Source organism: Dipodomys ordii, unplaced genomic scaffold (assembly GCF_000151885.1).
Source record: "Dipodomys ordii isolate 6190 unplaced genomic scaffold, Dord_2.0 Scaffold42, whole genome shotgun sequence".
Taxonomy (NCBI): Eukaryota; Metazoa; Chordata; class Mammalia; order Rodentia; family Heteromyidae; genus Dipodomys; species Dipodomys ordii.
Genome location: NW_012267258.1, coordinates 9638986 through 9657495, shown reverse-complemented (window position 1 = coordinate 9657495; position 18510 = coordinate 9638986). Strand labels below are relative to the sequence as shown.

The following is an 18510-nucleotide window of genomic DNA, read 5'->3' as shown; positions in this document are numbered from 1 at the left end:
TCATCATAAAGGAGTGTTGGATCTTGTCAAATGCTTTTTCTGCATCTATTGAGACAACCATGTGGTTCTTATCGTTGCTCCTATTGCTGTGAAGAATTATATTGATTGATTTATGTATATTGAACCAGCTTTGCATCCCTGAAATAAATCCTGTTTGATCATGGTGTATGATTTTTTGGATGAATTGTTGAAGTCGATTGGCCAAAATTTTGTTGAGAAGTTTTGCATCAGTGTTCATCAAAGAAATGGGTCTGTAGTTCTCTTTCTTTGATGAGTTCCTGCCTGGTTTGGGGATGAGGGTTATGATGGCTTCATCGAATGAGTTTGGTAGTGAACTTTCTCTTTCAATTTCATTGAAGAGTTGGAGGAGTATTGGTGTGAGCTCTGCTTTGAAGGCCTTGTAGAATTCCGCTGTAAAACCATCTGGTCCTGGGCTTTTCTTAGATGGGAGGTCTCTATTTCAATGCTTGATATGGGCTTGTTAAGATGGTTTAACTCATCTTGGTTTAGTTTTGGCATGTCAATCTTTGCTAGGAAAAGGTCCATTTCTGCCAAGTTCTCACACTTATTAGCATAAAGTTTTAAGAAGTATTCCCTTATAATGTTCTGAATCTTGGTTGTTTCTGTGGTGATGTTTCCATTCTTATCTCTGAGTTTAGTTATTTAGGTGTGTTCTCTTCTTCTTCTGATAAGATTTGCTAAGGGTCTGTCAATTTTGTTAATTTTTTCAAAGAACCAACTCTTTATTTTGTTTATTCTTTCTATGGTTTTTTATTCTAATTCATTTAATTTATTCTAATTCTGATTTAATTTTAATTATTTCTTTCTGTCTACTGGATTGGGGTTTATCTTGCTGCTCTTTTTCAAGGAGGCTCAGATGTCTCATTAAATTGGTGGTTTCAGATCTCTCCAATTTGTTGATGTAGGAACTCAGAGCTATAAACTTGCCTCTGAGTATTGCCTTTGCCGTGTCCCAGAGGAGCTGGTAATTTGTGTGCTCATTTTTGTTGAATATCATGAACATTTGAATTTCCTTTCTAATCTCTTCCATGACCCACTGGTGATTCAGCAGTGTGTTTTTCAGCCTCCATGTGTTACAGAACTTTCTTTGGTGGCTTTTAGTGTCGAGTTCTGATTTTATTCCCTTGTGATCTGAGAGAATGCAAGGTTCAGTGTGTCTGAATTTGGACAAGTTTACTTTGTGGCCTAAAATGTGGTCTATTTTGGAAAATGTTCCATGTGCTGCTGAGAAAAACGTATATTCTGATGCTGCTGGGTGAAATATTTGGTAGATGTCTTTTAAATCTAGTTGATCTATGCAGTTGTTTAGATCTGCGGTTTCTCTGTTGAGTTTTTGCCGAGTTGATCTATCTAGTGGTGAAAGTGGTATGTTAAAGTCCCCAACAATTAATGTCTTTGGATCTATGTGGGAATTGAGGGAAAGTAGTGTTTCTTGGATAAATTTGGGTGCTCCGTTGTTTAGCGAGTAGATATTTAGAATTGTAATATCCTCCTGAAAGAGAGATCCCTTAATTAGTAGGTAGCGACCTTCTTTATCTCTTCTCACGAATTTTCATTTGAAGTCTATTGTATCTGATATTAGGATTGCAACTCCCACCTGTTTATGCAGGCTGTTTGCTTGGTAGATTTTATTCCAGAGTTTCACTTTCAAAATGTGTTTGTTTTTATGGTCAAGATGTGACTCATGAAGGCAGTAGATAGAAGGATCTTGCTTTTTAATCCAACTAGACAGTCTATGTCGTTTAATTGGAGAGTTAAGTCTGTTAATGTTGAGAGATAGGACTGAGAGGTGTTTGGGAGTTCCTGCCATTTTATCCACCTTCTTGAGGGCTGCGGCAACTGGGTTCTTCCTATTGGTTCTTGGATTCTCAGTTTGGGTGTGGTTTCTTGGCCTTTATTGTGGTCTTGTTGGTTTTCCATGTGTAGGATATCTTTAAGAATCTTTTGTAGGGCTGGTTTGGTGAGATATATTGTTTCAATTTTTCTTTGCTATGGAAGGTTTTTATTTGACCTTTGGTTATGAAGGAGAGTTTATCTGGGTACAGTATTCTTCGTTGATAGTTGTTTGTTTTTAGGGCATGGCATACATCATTCCAGGCTCTTCTTGCTTTTTACTTGTCTCTGCTGAGAAATCTGAGGTGATTCTAATTGGTTTCCCTTTATAGGTGATTGATCGTTTCTCCTTGACAGCTGTAAGGATCTTTTTCTTGGTCTGAATTGATCCTGTGTGGATTATAATGTGATGGTGGGATGTCCTGTTCTGGTCTGGTCTATTTGGAGTTCTAAAAGCTTCTTGTATCTGAATAGGCCTATCTTTTTGCATGTTTGGGAAGTTCTCTGCTAGGAACCTGTTAAACAAATTTCCTAGACCATTAGCTTCTGTCTCTAGGTGCTCCTCTACACCCATTATCCTCAGGTTAGGCCTTCTGATGGTGTCTTCCAAGTGCTGAAGGTCATACCTTTCTTAGTCAGGATTTTCTTTTTTATTTATGTGTTCAGAGTCAACTGGGAAGTCTTCAGCTGTCACCACAGTGGAAGACAATGCCAACACCAGTGGCACGGTCTTCAGAGAAGGTGAGAACAAGCAATGCATCAATGCTCTGTTCCACAGGGTGTCACCCAGGTGGTCCTCCACTGCCCCTCAGGGACAACCTCATTCCCCATGGTGCAGCCTTAGATACAGAGGGCAAGATCAGGGTTGTCTGTGTTCCCAGGAAGACTGTCAGAAACACACAGGCTTCTATGGTAATGAAATGTTGAGGCTATAGTCATTTGGGACTCTAAATTATCTCCATTTTACTTAAGTATATGCTTTGTAATCTTATTATTACCAATTATGAATGACTATCTGCAAGCAATTAGCAAATCACGCATCAAGGGCAACATTAGGACAGAGATGGCCTAGTGTCCTGTGCATTCGCTGGCTGTATGTCTGTAGCTGTGGTGAGTGGGTGAGCGCTCACATCCTAGAGAAGGCATTGTGGGAAATCTCCTTGTGCATCATTGATTGAGGTTTCACTTTTTTCCCTCATATATTTGTTATCTTTAAGGAATTGTAAAAAGGAGCTACCATTCAACAAAGCAATTTATAAATACAGTGTTGTGAACTCTTAACACTCACGAATATCACTATTTTTCAAACATAAATTTGATCGATAATTACCAGTTTAAGTTCAACTCTGATAGTCAGGCAATCAATTTTAAATTTTGGTTATTTCTTAGCTATCATGTTGTTTGCCAGCTGTTTGTCTCTGCTGTAGTCCAAGTGTGCACATACTGCTCCAAGTCTCTGAACATGTTTCCCTACACACGCAGTTGTCCCTGACCTTGCAAATCATCTGCAGGGGAAACTTACTAGATGTACCTGCTTTGTCTCCTCACCTGCCTCAATTTACAAATTGATAGACTGAAGCCCAGTATAGGAGAACAAGTTCTTTTGGCAAAAGATGCTCTCCAAAACAGAGCACATCTGCTATCTCATTTCCACTCTTTATGGATTCCCTGCTCAGACTGCATGTTAGGACACATACCAAACAGTGTGAACTTCCCAAAACTCAACTATTGAGGAACAGAAAGAATGAAAGTAGTACCTGACAAATACTGAATACAAACCTGAGTTTTGTAAGCTTTCCCTTTTTAAGCTCCATGATTGTGCTGTTGTTCAAAGTGCCTATCGGGTTGTTGTAGAACATTTACAAATGTAGTCTTTTGCTCAGGACAATTTGAGAAGCACAGGCTGTGGCATGGAGGCTGAGCCTGAACCATTAGATTGCTGTGACTCCTGACTCAGCTGCTGACCCCTGCTGACCTACAGCAGAGCTCTCAGACATCCTTCATGGGTGGAAAGAATAGCATAGAGCATGTAACAGGATGTCATTGGTGAGCTGAGGGGAGGGTGATCACATGAAATCTTTGTTTTCTCAGTGGGAACCGGCGGTCCCCCTCTTGTCACACCTGCTGCTGAGGAAATCAGCACAGCCAGGGCAGCAGGCACTGGGGCCATAAGCCCAGGACACTCAGGTGAGTCACCACAGATATTTGGGACCCAATCAATGAGTGCACACATCAAAACAGGCAGGTTGTGTGATCAATGATGAAGACATATTGGGAGATTTGCGTTGTCACTTGAATCTCCACTATGTCCCTCATAAATCTAGCTTGTGTTGGAAGCCTTGCTGCTGGGGAGTCAGTGGGAGCAAGCTCAGCATCAGGCAGGGCCAGCACACCTGGACCCTCAGCCACCAGGGCCCCCAGCTCTGCACACACCATAGGCAAGGCATCAGTTCACCTGGGGCTGTCCTGGCAACAAGCACAGCTTTGGCAAGACCAAAGTAGGAGAAAATGCAATTGGGCAAGTGCAATGAAAGATAGCATGCTAGGAATTAATACCACCAAGAAGTATAAAATTCATTCATAAATATTTAACAAAGATCTATTTGTATCCCTTAAGAACTATTCTTGAAATGGAAACTGGATGCATTAGTCTTCATTTTTGTCTTCTTTCCGATTTGTTGTGTTTGTTCCTTTATGTGTCTTCGGGAGGGCACGGGGAGCCACAGGAATGGAGGGACAGAGGGTGAACAAAAACAGCAGTGGTATTCACCAGCACTGTAGAAAATGAACTATACAACTTATGGGTGGGACCAGAGGTAATAACCAGAAGTGAGGGAGGGAAGGAGTGACATTGTCAAAAAAGAAATGGCCTCTTTACCTGATTTACGGAACTATAACTCCTCTGTAAATCACCTTTTTAGTAATAATAAAAAATAGTTTAAAAATAATTTTACAGAGAACTGTTGATTTTGGGTTTTAGGAACTAGTGAAGGAACCCCCCAAACCAGAGCTTCTGGGGAGAGGACACCTGTAAGGACAGGTATAGAAAGAGCATTCACAGCATGGGGCCTTTGTGGGACTTGCATGAGCCTTTTTTTGAGGCACAATTGTTTATGGTACCCTAACGTTGTTATCTATGTAATTATAAGAGATCATATCTAGGTCAAAAAATATTTGTTCTACCCCTAAGATTGTGTTGGATGTTGTGTGGAATAGAGGAAATGAAGAGATGATGTATTTTCTTAAGGATATTTTGGGGGAGGATGGAAATTATATTCACATAGGCTAGAAAGACAAAGTAAAGACAAGGCAGGAATGGAGTATGGAAAATTGTGAACCAAATTAGAGAAGTTTAAAGAAGAGAAATCATTGAGTGTTAAAATGTGAGCATGTACCTGTTCCATTTTATTTAAAAAAGAGTATCCTAATGGAGCTGGTACACGATTACAATTTTATATGATTTAGATCTGGATCAAGATCTAGAAATGACTAGATTAATTAAGCAATTAACTAATTGCTCCATTTTATTAAAAAAGTATCCTAATTGAGCTAGTACATAATCAAAATACATGATTAAGATCTAGAAATAGATTAAATCTTAATCTAGAGCATGATTACAATCTAGATCAACAATTTAAGATGAAAGTAATGCTTATATATGTATATACTTACATCCTTACTTATGTATACATCCCTGTCTTCAAAGATAAAGTATGTCCATGAAAGGATCTACCACTATGTGGTCTTAGGCTGATAAACTTTCCTATTATCAATATCAGGAACACCTAGAGCTCCATCTGGAACCAGCCCTGCAGCTGCAGGTGTCAGCACCCCTGGAGAAACAGGCACTGGAGCCACAGGTTCCGGTAAGTTCATCCAGATGAACAAGACACTGTAACTCCTCTCGTCCTGGAGCATGTGTTGGTGGTAGTCTGAGCTTATTATATTTGAGCCCAGGGCAAGGCAAAGGTGGAGGTATGTGTCTTTACTTGCTTTTTGAAACTGCTGAGTAATGGCTGGAGTAACCATCACACTTTTCCCAGCGTGCTCCTAGCTCTAGTGACCATACCAGTGTCTGCAAGTTCCACTACTGCCAGCCCTGGAACTTCTGCTAGATCAACCACAATCTCCAGTAGCAGCAGATACAATAAGGAAAAGGGACAAATCAAATAGAATATTATAATTAATTATACCTGGAGTTGGATGTAAAACTCAAGAGGCTGGAATGATAGGAATCAGTACTTTAGCAGATAGCAATGAAAGGTGTGTGTTACAGGATGTCCTGGATGTTGCTCAGTTGTCAACATTGGTAAGGGCATGAGGCCCATGATTACCTCAGGAGTCATTGTTACTCTCCTGAAGCTGTGGGTGCTGTGTGAATACACGGCTGGTCATCTTGTCAGCAAAAGAAATCCACTGCAATCATTCTACCATTATAACTAAAAAGTATTTCAACTGGCTTCTGGTGGTTCACACCTGTACTCCTAGCTACTCAGGAGGCAGAGGACTGTAGTTCAAAGCCAGCCTGGGCAGGAAAGTCTGTGAGACTCTAATCTCTTATTAACTACATACACGCACGTGCACACACACACACACACACACACACACACACAAGTGGAGCTGTGGCTCAAGTGGTAGAACACTTGAGCAAAAAAAAAGCTCAAGGCAGCAGCCAGATCCTAAGTACAAGCCCCAGGACTAGCACTAAAAAAAAAAGAAAAATATATATGCATAGATATGTAATATCTAAAATATATAATATATATCATAGTCCTTTGGCAAAATTTCCCACGTATATGTGTTTCTTTAAGGATCTAAGCACTAGGCTCAATGTTTGGAATACTCAACAGGTCTGGTAGTGAGCCTAATCTGTATTCAAGAAGTTGGTCGTCAACATTGGTAGCAATGATGGTACCACAGTTTACTATTACTGCCTTGAAAGAGTGAGTCGGCAATAGAGAAATGCAAGTGAATGTGTAAAATACATGTAGATCCAGAGGGCGCCATGATGTGTTCTCCTTTATCAAAGTTATTGATACACATCCATGGTTCACCTTGACAGGCACCACAGGACCAGCAATTAGTAAAACAACTCGATCCCCAACTACTGAGCCAACAACACATGAGGAAAAGCCGGGTAAGCAGAGGCAGATGCCCAGTGGTTGAACCGTGTATTGAATGGAAGAGTCACACCTCAGAACTCTGCTCACTTAAAATAGAGTGGCGGAGAAAACATATATATGCCTAGGCGATACACAAAGTGATGCGTGGTATGTTTGTAAAATGTGCAATAAACTGGGAGCTGTGACTCATGCCTGTAATCCTAGTTACTCAGGAGGCTGAGATCTGAGGATTGCAGTTTGAAGTCAGCCTAGGCAGGAAAGTCTGTAAGACTCTTATGTCCAATTAACCATCAAAAAACTGTGGGTCAGGTGGTATATCACCAGCTTTGAGCCAAAAAGCTCAATAACAAAGCCCTGAATTCAAGCCCCAGGACAGTCACAAAAAAATTAAAACATAAAAACAATCACGGTTTTTCCAATGCAGAGCTTTGTTTCCCAAACAATTGGATCCATAGCTTGGAATGTTGAAAAGTGTGATTAAAGAATCATATTTCTGGGGCTGGGAAGGTGGCTCAGTGGTAGAGCGCTTGCCTTGCATACATGAGGCCCTGGGTTCAATTCCTCAGCACCACATAAGTAGAAAACGTTGGAAGTGGCACTGTGGCTCAAGTGGTAGAGCGCTAGCCTTGAGCTGAAGAACTGAGGGACAGCGCCCAGGCCCAGAGTTCAGGCCCCACAAACAGCCAAAACAAAAAGAATCATATTTCTCTTTACTACATGGATCCCAAGGATTGTACCACAGCCTATGACCAATGTCTTAAAGGAGTAATTCAGAATTAGCAACGGGTATATGAACATATAGAAGGTATTTTAAAACAGGGAATACTATGGCTCATTCTATTTTATGGCTAATTCTATTTTATCAAAGATCTGTTACAAGAAAATGTTCACTTTAACTGAAACCATGGGGCCTCTAGCTGGTAAAACAACTAGAACCCCAAGCAATGAACCCACACCTGCTGAGAAGTCTGGTGAGCAGAGTAGATGATCAGATGCTGTGCTGTTTATTGAAAAAGAGAGTCATGAATCAGAACACCACTTATTTTAAAACAATAATTTTATCTGAAGGCCTGGCTCACACATTAAAAGATGCATAAAGATGTTTGTGTTGAAGAAATAAAGCAGTAAAGCCAGGCACCGGAGGCTTACACCTGTAATCCTAGCTCCTAAGAGGCTGAGATCTGAAGATTGTGGTTTGAAGCCAGCCCGGGCAGGAAAGCACATGGGACTCTTATCTCCAATTAAGCACCAAAAAGCTGGAAGTGGAGCTGTGGCTGAAGTGGTAAAGCAGCACTAGCATTGAGCACAAAAGCTCAGGGACAGTAGCCAGGCCCTGAATTAAAGCCTCAGAACTGGCACACATTTAAAAAGAGCAATAAAGACAAATCAAAATATTTTACAAAAAATGCATTAGGGAACTTTGGAAAGAAAGAGAAGAAAGTCAGTAGATTCCTTTTCTCTATTTTCTATAGTTAGAATGATTGGAAAGCTGGGTCGCGGTTGCTAGTGAAGTTCATATGGACTTCAGGTGAGAATTTCCTTTGGTATTTCCTCAGGCTCTCCTGGACCTTCCACTCCCATCTCCTCCACAGCTGGAACTACAAACAGCAGAGCAGTTCAGAGCCCTGGCCTCACCACTACTGGGAGCAGAGAAGGTAACAAGTAGAAACAAGGGCACTGGTTCTACTCAGGAAGCTGGCTTCAGAAATGCTGTGCAGACATGTTTTTCAAATGCAATACAAGTCTTAGTGGTTATTCCTTGCATGTCACAAAATGTCATGTATTTACTTTATTCACATTACTAAAATGTTTATCATGGTAAAATTACATGTTCCAACTACCTTGACAGCTAGGAGATTGTACGCACCCTTTTAGGCTGGCATTTCTTTTGTATGGAACTTACCAGTGACAACTAGAAAATCAACAGGATGAAAATACAAATGACAGTCTTCAGAAGGTGAGACCAAACAGTGAAGGCATGCTCTGTTCCATAGGGTGTTTTCCCAGGCAGTCGGCCATTACATCTCAGGTACAATCTCACTCTCCATGGTTTAGCCTCAGATAGAGGGGCCACAGGTCAGAGCTGCCCCAAGTTAGTGGGAAGAGGGGATTTGGGGGCAATACAATGGTTGCTATGGCAACAAAACATTAAGGATGTAGACATTTGGTACTCTATAATTTCTAAATTTTGCTACAATATGTGCTTCATAATTTAGGTTTTCATACCATCACGGGAGTTATGTATGACTGTTTGCATGCCTTTGACAAGTAATGCCAGATCTCTAAGCTAAAAGAGGCAAGATTTGAACACACGATTCCTAACAGGTCAGGTGCAACACCTGATTGTACATTCTGTGATCAGTGAGTGGGGTCTCACATCTGACAAAAGTAGGGTCACACATCTGTCCTTGTGTGTCGTTGACCATAGTTTAACTCTTATCAGCCATGAATAAAATATTGACTTTCTTTAAACACTAATAATATGATTGAAAACCAGACTGATTTCAAACCAGTGCTCACACAATCAGAGGTTTTAGTGTCTGCTCAACTGTTATTTCATTTACATCCATTTTCATGTTCAAATTGTTAAACATACTCCAGTGTGTGTGTGTGTGTGTGTGTGTGTGTGTGTGTGTGTGTGTGTTCGCACGCTGCTTCTGGGGCTTGAACTCAGGTTCTTGGGTGCTTTTTCTGCTTAAGGCTGACTACCCACTTGAGCCCTAGCTCCACTTCTGCCTTTCTTGGTGGTTAATTGGAGAGAAGTATCTTACAGAGTCTTCTGCCCAAGTTGGCTTTGAACCACCATCCTCAGATCTCAGCCTCCTGAGTAGCTAGGATTACAGACATGAGCTATCAATGCCAGACTTCCAATATGTTTCTTTAGTCTTTCTCAAGGTGATGGTGTTCAAAGTGTGGTTTCTGGATCCAGGAGCATTGACAAATACAGGGAGACTTATTTAGATTCATATTTTATGCCCACTCTCTGTCTAGAGTCATACACTATTAGAGAGGAGACATATGTAAACAGGACTTTTTTGCATTAGGAGGCCTTCAAAGTAGACAACCTCTGCTCTCTCACTTTCACACTTTCTGGGCTGCATGCCCAACTTATAGTTAAGAATATAGACTGTGCAGAATGAATTTCTAAATACTCCACAAATAAGGAAGCTGAAACGTGCACCTTACATTGGTTAAATGAAAACTTGAGGTTTGCTAGGTTTTCCTTTGTAAGTGATACATTTTACTATTTGCAGTATGGTGTTGTCATAGCATCTATCAAAGTCACACTAGAAACTTAAGAAAATTATTACATTGAGGAGCAAATGTTCTCATGTTGATTCTGGGGCTCAGCCACTTGAGTTTGATTCTCAGACTAGACAGCTGAATAACTGGGTGACCCATAACAAGCCTTTCAGCCATATTGGATCAATGAAAAGAATAATATGTCTTATATAATGGGATTATCATCAGGAGTGTGTGTGCACACCTGTGTGCACGCTGTCCTTGGAGCTTTTCCACTCAAGGCTAGCGTCATTTGAGCCATAGTTCTACTTCTGGATTTGGGGGATGGTTAATTAGAGGAAAGAGGCTCATGAACTTTCTTTCCTGGCTTAGCTTTGAACTTTGATCCTCATATCTCAACTTCCTGAGTAGCTAGGATTACAGGCAGTAACTGCCTCAGAAATAGAGCATTTTTAAACCTTATTTAACTTGTTCATCAATAGGAACAGGAGGTGCTACTGAACCCACACCTAGTGGAGAGGAAAGCAGCACCACCAGGGGACAAAACACCAGAGCCACAAGCCCAGGAAACGCAGGTGAGTCACCACAGTACTTAAGTGTCCATTAAATGACAAAATCTAAGAACAAATCGAAATGAGCAGATCATTAGATAGATGAAGAAGATCTACAAGAAGACTGCAGTCTTGTCTTGGATCTCACACTGTGCCCCTCAGAGGAACCCCTGCTGTTTTTCAGATACAACAGGAGAGTCACTGGGAACAACCTCAAAACCAGGCCCAACAAGCACACCTGGACCCTCAGCCACCAGGGCCCCCAGCTCTGCATACCCCACAGGTAAGATAGAGCCCCACTATGGTGTTTGTATGTTCTAACACAAGCTCTGGCAAGACCAAAGAAGGCCATAATGTAGTTAGGGAAAGATGTCAAGTGATAGAGTGCCAGCCTTGAACAGAAGAGGGAGAATGTGAGGCCCTGAGTTCAAGCCCTAGTACTAGCATACACACAAAAAGGAAGAGATGGAGGGAGAGAAGAAAAGAATGAAGGAACAAAGGAAGGAAGGAAGGAAGGGAGAGAGGGAGGCAGGGAGGGAGGACGGAAGGAAGGAAAGAAAGAAAGAAAGAAGAAAGAAAAAAGAAAGGGTTCCTGAGTAATCAGATATTGAGCATTCAGAAGATTAATTTACCTCACAATATTTGTTTTCCATCTAACATTGGGTCTCATGCTCTGTATAACACAAGAAGATAATGAATTAATATTCATATAGGCATAAAAAATACAACATAAGCCAGGTGATGGTGGATCACACTTGTAATTCTAGTAGAGGATGGTCACAGCTCAAATCCTTAGAGATGAGAAAGTTCAGGAGATCCTATCTAAAATATAAATATCAAACCAAAGCAAAACAAAATGAAATCCAAAGATCAAATCCTCGCGCTCTAACCAAGTCAGTGGGAAGCCCTAAATTCAAACCCTCATTACTGCCAAAGAAAGAAAGATAAGGATTTAAAAAAAATCCAACCATACTGTGGAGGAAAGTGAATCACAAAACAAAATGAACCAAAAGACTGTTCTAAAAAGAAAAGATAACACCATTCAATGCTGAAACTCAAATTGTATAAATAGCTATGTTAACAAAGCATATGACTAAAAAATAGTTTTATGATTTACCTCAAAAAGAATGTACAATGCCAATGAAATATATAGAATAGATAAATTATTTTAAGGAAAATAAGCATATTTCAAGAAACATTCATAAATACACTGTCCTTTATGTTTTCTTTCCTTCTTTTGTGCCAGAGCTTGAACTCAAGGCCTGAGCACTGTCTCTTAACTTATTTTGCTCATGGCTGGCACTGTACCACTTGCATCACAACTCTACTTCCAACCTTTCATTGGTTAATTGGAGATAAGAGTCTTATGGACTTACTTGCCTGGCCTGCCTTTGAACCATGAGCCTCAGATCTCAGCCTCTGAGTAGCTGAGATTAAAAGTGTGAGCCACAGACACACAGATATATTTTGAAAATACATACTGAAGAAAATCCTTCAGCATCATGAAATCTATACCAATGGAAGTAAGGCTTAACATAGCTTAAAACCTCATAGTTGTTTCAGTATACAGCTTAGGTTGAGAAGCATGAGGTTCTGATTATTAAAAAATAGGTAATTAGCAACTTTCTGCATAGTGAATAACCACCTTGGGATTCTAACCATTATACAGGATTCTTATGGTTAATTTTTTTAAACAAATCAACCATAGGTAAGTGGATACAAGTGAATGAAATACTTTTAAAGCACATAGCAGCTGATCTGTTCTATATAATGACTGCTTATGACACATATTGTGTTTACTTTGGCAGGGACCACTACAACTGGAGTCCCAGGCAGTGAACCAACACTCCCTGGAAGAATCTCAGGTAAGGAGAGGATGGCTAAGTGTCCTGGCTCTTGTCATCCATCAGCGACTTTTCCTATTATAAAGCACAGTAGTTGAGACAAATGTTTGAAGATCTAGCTAGCCAAATTAAGTTATAGAAAAACTTCTTTGTAAAAACAAACACAACTGTAACAACAAAGAAATGACAACATGTAGCAACTAAACCAAAACCTTTAACAAAGTAATATCAGAATTAAAGTTGACCACACCATATTACAACAAAGTAATCTAGTCACTAGAAATTTTTGGTTTTAGTTCCCATAGTAGAAATCATTCTCTCATCCTTTTAATCTCTCTAGTTAGGTGAGCAATTATAGTGAAGTTCACAGAGCCTTCCCTCCCCTTCCTTTCCTTCACCTCTCCTCTCCTCTCCCCTTCTCTTCCCTTCTTTTCTAAGGCCTTAAATCAAGTGCCTCTCTCATGCTGAGCACAGAGTCTACCAGAGTTCTAATGCCAGCCCCAGCCATTTTCTTTTCTTTTTTCTTTTCTTGGTTGTAGGGCTTGAGCTTAGGGCCTGGGCTCAGTCTCTGAGCTCTTTTTGCTCAAGGCTAGCACTCTACCACTTTGAGCCACAGTACCACTTCTGGTTTTTGAGGGGTTACTAGAGATAAGAGTGTCACAAGGACTTTTCTGCTGGGCTGGCTTTGAACCACAATCCTCAGATCTCAGCCTCCTGAGTAGCTAGGATTACAGGCATGAGCCACCAGTGCCTGGCTCCAGCCATTTTCTTGATTTAACTTTTATGACTTTTGACTTAGGATTTTGTTTGAATAGATACTGATTTAAATAAAATACTAGGTGAGCAGATATATTCCATATAGTATATCAAAATTTCTAAAAATTATCCATCTTAATTGTATTGGTAAGCTAATGGAAATTTCAGGGCAATAGGAAGTTAGTTTATGGAAGTCAGTCAGCTATGTCTTTTCCTTTTGTTTCTGGTACTGGGGCTGGAACTGTGGGTCTTCTGCACTTGAGTTTGTTTGTTTTTAAGGGGGGAGGGGTCAGTCATGGGGCCTGAATCTGGGCCTCAGCTCTTCAGCTCAAGGCTAGCGCTCTACCACTTGAGCCACAGTGCCACTTCCGGCTTTTTCTGCTTATATGGTGCTGAGGAATTGAACTCAGGGCCTCATGCATGCAAGGCAAGCACTCTGCCACTGAGCCACCTTCCCAGACCCTGCTCTTGAGTTTTTTCACTCAAGGATGGCACTCTACCACTTGAGCCACACTTTCACTTCTGGCTTTTGGGGCTTATTTGGAGACAAGAATCTTATAGACTTTTCTTTCAGGGCTGGTTTTGAATGACAGTCCTGAGCAACACATGTCCTGATTAGCTAGGATTTCAGGCATGAGCCCCTTGCTCCCAGCAAGCTATATCTTCGTATTATCACACAGCATCTATACTGTCCTGGAACAGGGCTGTTCAGTTTGGGTCACAGGAGTAATGTTACAATTTCTACCATGTTATAAGTGAAAGAGAGAATGGGCATTGATAAACACAGCAATTTGATACAATGATCATATGTCTCAATATTTGAATGTGTGGACATATTTTTAAATATTTTATATATCTGCATTTATTTTATGGTATTTGTCAAAGCATCCATTGAAGTCAGTCTGAAATTTTCACAGGTTTTTGTACAATGTATTTTTATTGTTACAAAGGTGTGATATACAGAGGGGTTACAGTTTCATAAGTCAGGTAATGAGTACATTGCTTTTGGGACAATGTCACCCTTTCCTTTGCCCCTTCCCAGTTTTTCCCTCCCACAAATTGGGGAGGGGGCTTGTTGTTGTTGATTTTAGCAACAGATATTTGGAGAGCTCAGGCTCCAATGTAGATTGTAGAGTGAGATTGCTTGAGTTTAATTCCTGGACTGTAGTCAACTATCTCATAGACCTGAAACAAGTCATTAAACTGTGTGTATAGGGGGATTTTCATGAGGTTAAATGAATGGCTTGTGTTCAGGACATTTTTGTTACAGTCCTGGGGCTTGAACTCATGTCCTCAGAGCTGTCCCTGAGCTTCATGTTTTGCTCAAGGCTAGCGCTGTACCACTTGAGCCACAGCTCCACTTCTGGCTTTTTCTTTCTCTGAGTAGTTTATTGGAGATAAGCCTGCTTGGGCTGGCTTCAAATCATGATCCTTAGATCTCAGCCTCCTGAATAGGATAACAGGCATGAGCCAGCAATGCCTGGCTATTTAGGATGTTTATTAAGCCTCACTGGGAACAGGTAACCCTACAGAACTCACTCCTAACAGCACGCCCAGGGAAATAAGCAGGGGATCTATAAGCCAAGGACATTCAAATGAGTCTCAACTGCTGGAGAAACGATGGAAAGCAACAACAAGATTGGAACTTTGAGCTAAATCTCAGTGTTTTCCTTCAGAGGAACTAACACACATTGCTGCCATGGTTGCCACTGTGTTTATCAGGTGCGACGGAAGAGGCTGTGGCAGTGACCTCAGCATCCCGCAGGGAGAGCATACCTGGACCATCAGCCACCACAGCAGCCACCAGCTCTGCACACACAGCAGGCAAGAATGAGCCTCACTAGGGATTGTGGTGGGGTCAAAAAAAAAAAAAAAAGCTTTGCCAAAGATGGTAGTGAGTTTGAGGCAAGGTAATTAAGGAAACATTACACATGCCCTGGAAGTACTCCCTTTACAAGCTGTCTGCAGACATTAAAGTCCATTCTTCTTCACACAGGAACCAGCAAAGGAGCAGACACAGCCATGCCCAGAGCTACTTTTGGAAGCACATCTGGAAAGACAGGTCTGAAAAGATCACAGCTAGCATGGAATCTGGGTGGTAGATGTGTGAACTTTGGGCTCTGTCCTCAGAGGCAGGCTTCATGGATAATCCGGCCATTATTACTTTGGTCATTATTACTTCCATGCCCAGAAGATTAAGAAAAACCAGTTGCTACTTGTTTTACTATTTTAGCAGCACTAAAGAAGACAGGTTTAGCTTGAGAATTTTCTCACTCTAGTTCATGTTAGAGAAGGAATCATTAATATTTGTATAGACACAGAAGTTGAAGAATGAGCATGACAGGAATCAAGACGTCTAAGCAGGATCATAAGACATGATTATAAAAAGAGATGAGATCAGCTGGGCATCAGTGGCTCATACCTGTAATCCTAACAACTCAGGAGGCTGAGATTGAAGGAGCATGGTTTGAAGCCAGGACAGAAAGTCTTCCTGAGACTCTTATCTCCAATTAATCACTCAGAAACCAGAAGTGGTGCTGTGGCTCAAGTGGTAGAGCACTTCGTGTCCTGAGGACAAAGAGGCTAAGACAGGGTCCAGGCCCTGAGTTCAAGCCCCACAACCAACAACAATGACAAAAACAAAAAGAGATGAGAGCTATCGATGTTGAATTTTGACTTTATATTATTACTATATCTTTATTAAGAAATAGAATCAGTATCTCATGAAGCTTACCTGGTTTAACGAGTTGAGCATGAGCAAAAATTTGCCAGGAGACAAACATCTACTTTGCTAAAGGAAAAATGAAAAGATCCACTTTCAAAAGAGGTTCTAACTTGATTTTCTTATTCTGTAATCACTATCAGACACCCCTGGGGCACCATCTGGAGCAACCTCTGGAGCTGTAGGAGGCAACACCTCTGGAGAAGCAGGCACGGGAGCCACAGCTCCTGGTAAGGTTCACCTGGCTGGAGGGGAGACCTAAGCAGATCCCATACAGGCCTGCTCACAGCAAGCATGGCCTATAAGTGCAAGTTCCAAGTAGGAGTTTTTTGTTGTTGCTATTTTAGTACTGGGTCTTGAACTCAGGGCTTAGAGTTCCCACTTGGCTTTTACCACACAAGGCTGGTGCTCTACCACTTGAGCCACACCTCTGTGTCTGCCTTTTTGCTGGTTAATTGGACATAGGCATCTCATAGACGTTGCCGACTGGACTGACTTTGACCTGTGATCCTCAGATGTCAGCCTCCTGAGTAACTAGAACTGCTGGTGGCATGTCCACCAGTGCCTAGCTTCAATATCTTCGCAAATTTTGATATTCTTCTTTTCAGGGACCACAGGCATGTCTTCAGGTCTTACCACATCTGGTCCTGGAGGCTCAGCTAGACCACATACAACCTCTGCTCTCAGCAAGTCAGGTAAATTAGAAGAGAAATGCATGAGTACTGAGGTGATAATGTCCTGGTCTCTATGAAGAAGTGTAATAATAGTACGTGCCTGGGGGCTGTGGACATTAAGATTAGCTGGCATGTCTATAATAAGGTATAATTTTTTTGTACCCCTGAGTTATGGCCATAATGATTCTGGTACTCCTTCTTTGAACTTCTGAGGTTAAGAGTATGGTGTGGACTCATGGTTGGCAATTCTAGGCACAAAGCAGAAGTCAGAGAACTTTCTATCCATCTATCAAACAGTTCTGCACAGACTCAATAAATCTATAACCCAGAAATTTTTGTGTGTAAGTGCTAGATCTGAACCTTGAACTCAGGGCTTGGTCACTATCTTTGAGCTTGTTTGCTCAAGGCTAGCACTCTACCACTTGAGCTAAAACTCCACTTCTGGGAGTTATTTTGGTGGTTAATTGGAGATAAGAATCTCATAGACGTTCCTGCCCAGGCTGGCTTCAAACTGAGATCTTCCCATCTCAGCGTCCTGAGCTAGGATTGCAAGTGTGAGAAACCAGTACTCAGCAACCAGGCAGAATATATTTTTTGGTCAGTTGTGGGGCTTGAACTCTGGGCCTGGGCACTGTCCCTCATCTCTTCAGCTCAAGGTGAGCTCTCTCCCACTTGAGCCACAGCGCCACTTCCGACAATATTTTTTTAAAGCTTTGCCAATGTTCTTGAACAGCCTGGATGAAAAGTCACTAGTTTCAAATACCTGATTTTTCAAGAAGTCATTTTATTTATAAGCAAAAGTAAGTAAGGGAGGCACTGAGAAAATAATGTGTTAAGTTAAAGGCTCAAAGAGACAAAGAATATGTTTCTTTCATAGGAGGCTGTTAGATCTAATTTATGAGCATATATATACAGTGCCGTGTACATATATACACAACTAAAGGGTGATATACTCACAGAAAGATTCCAATGGTGGAATTCCCCTGAACAACTACTATACAGCAGGAAGATAAAACATGTTTGGTTGAGAGGAGAGGTGATAGGAAGGGGGGACAAACAAATGGAGAGAGAAAGGGTAGGAAAATGCAGTCATTATAGTCAACATTCATATGTGAAAATGGAAACAAGTTACTTGAGGGGAGGGGTGGGGTTGGGTGAGATGGGGGGGAGAATGATGGGAGGGGCAACATTGATCAAAAGGCATTGTCCTTGTAAACCTATGTGTTCACTTGAAACCCCTGTGTACAGTTATTAAAAATAATTTGAATTTTTAAGTAAATAAGTATATAACGGATTCTAAGGACCATATAAGATTATTGTGATAATTTTTATAAGTATTGAGCCTAAAATAAAAAAATGTATGTAAGATATTTTGAAAGAAAGAGAAATAGAGTTAAGACAGACAGACAGACAGGAAGGGAAGGAGGGAGAAAGGGAGAGAGTTAGGTAGAGAAAGGAGAGGGAGAGAGGAAGGTAAGAAGAAACAAGCAAGAGCTATTCCCCTTCATCAAAGATCATGGTCCATATTGGCTTTCCATTTTGAAATGGAACACTGGAGAAACAACCAGAGCCCCAAGCAATGAGGCAACATCCCCCAGGGACCACTCAGATAAGTAAGGGGGGTCAGTCAGAGGCCATGGCTTTTGTGGCATTTGCTCATTGTCCAATCAGAAACCTGTCATTCTCACGTGGTGTTTAATTATCAAATGAGATCCAGTCAGAGAAGTAGGTGGTATGTAAGTG

General features: G+C 41.1%; 1 protein-coding gene across 1 annotated transcript in view; it reads left to right on the top strand.

Annotated features, from left to right (window-relative positions):
• The window catches only part of LOC105987466 (mucin-12-like), a 98614-nt gene that overhangs the window by 59844 nt on the left and 20260 nt on the right, over positions 1-18510 (top strand). The window contains exons 48-54 of the mRNA XM_013018724.1: positions 2521-2766; positions 5634-5720; positions 8534-8632; positions 10703-10795; positions 10956-11054; positions 12580-12636; positions 16702-16788. Of these exons, the coding sequence (XP_012874178.1) occupies positions 2521-2766; positions 5634-5720; positions 8534-8632; positions 10703-10795; positions 10956-11054; positions 12580-12636; positions 16702-16788 (768 nt within the window). The remainder of the gene's footprint in view (positions 1-2520; positions 2767-5633; positions 5721-8533; positions 8633-10702; positions 10796-10955; positions 11055-12579; positions 12637-16701; positions 16789-18510) is intronic.